At 55.6% G+C, this 540-nt stretch overlaps 1 protein-coding gene across 1 annotated transcript in view; it reads left to right on the top strand.

Annotated features, from left to right (window-relative positions):
• Positions 1 to 387: 387 nt before the first annotated feature.
• LOC104131537 (cytochrome c oxidase assembly protein COX20, mitochondrial) overlaps positions 388 to 540 on the top strand; it is a 4810-nt gene continuing 4657 nt past the window's right edge. Inside the window, exon 1 of the mRNA XM_035900273.1 lies at positions 388 to 518. Coding sequence (XP_035756166.1) covers positions 388 to 518 — 131 coding nt within the window. The remainder of the gene's footprint in view (positions 519 to 540) is intronic.

Raw genomic sequence — 540 nt, 5'->3', positions numbered from 1 at the left:
GAAATAGTTCTTCCTAAAAGAAACAATTGCTCCTCCACCTCTTTCCCCTGACCACCAGGGTACTTTTCTCCCAGTTGCACATCCTCTTTTCCTCATCCCAGTCCAGCACTCCAGGTAGTATCCCATGGACACTGGAAATAACCTCTCCCCCATCTGCAATGTCGGTGTTGTTCAGGATAGCTACACCCCGTCAAGGCTCCCATAACCTCCTTCTCCCACTAGGTGCTACCCACTGAGCGTGTTTACGTCTCCTAGTCCTGTTACTACACTGTTAGCTTTTACTAACTCAGCTCAGACAGACTGGGGCCTAGGCCATCAGGCCGCTGGACTGAGGCAGGGCCTCTCTTCAAGGATTTATGGTACACCACCCAGCAGGGAGCCGGTCTTATGGCCGTCCTCAGCACGTTCTGCGCCAAGCAGCGCCGCGACCCAGGAAGCAATGGGGAGGCTTATGGAGAGCTGGTGTCACTCTCTTCACGCACAGAAGGCCGAGGACACGAGCAGCACGGCACCGACCGGTCAGGGCGCCAGCCCTTGCAA

This window comes from Egretta garzetta, unplaced genomic scaffold (assembly GCF_000687185.1).
Source record: "Egretta garzetta isolate BGI_Z169 unplaced genomic scaffold, ASM68718v1 scaffold248, whole genome shotgun sequence".
Lineage (NCBI taxonomy): Eukaryota > Metazoa > Chordata > Aves > Pelecaniformes > Ardeidae > Egretta > Egretta garzetta.
This window is presented reverse-complemented; position numbering and strand designations above follow the sequence as displayed.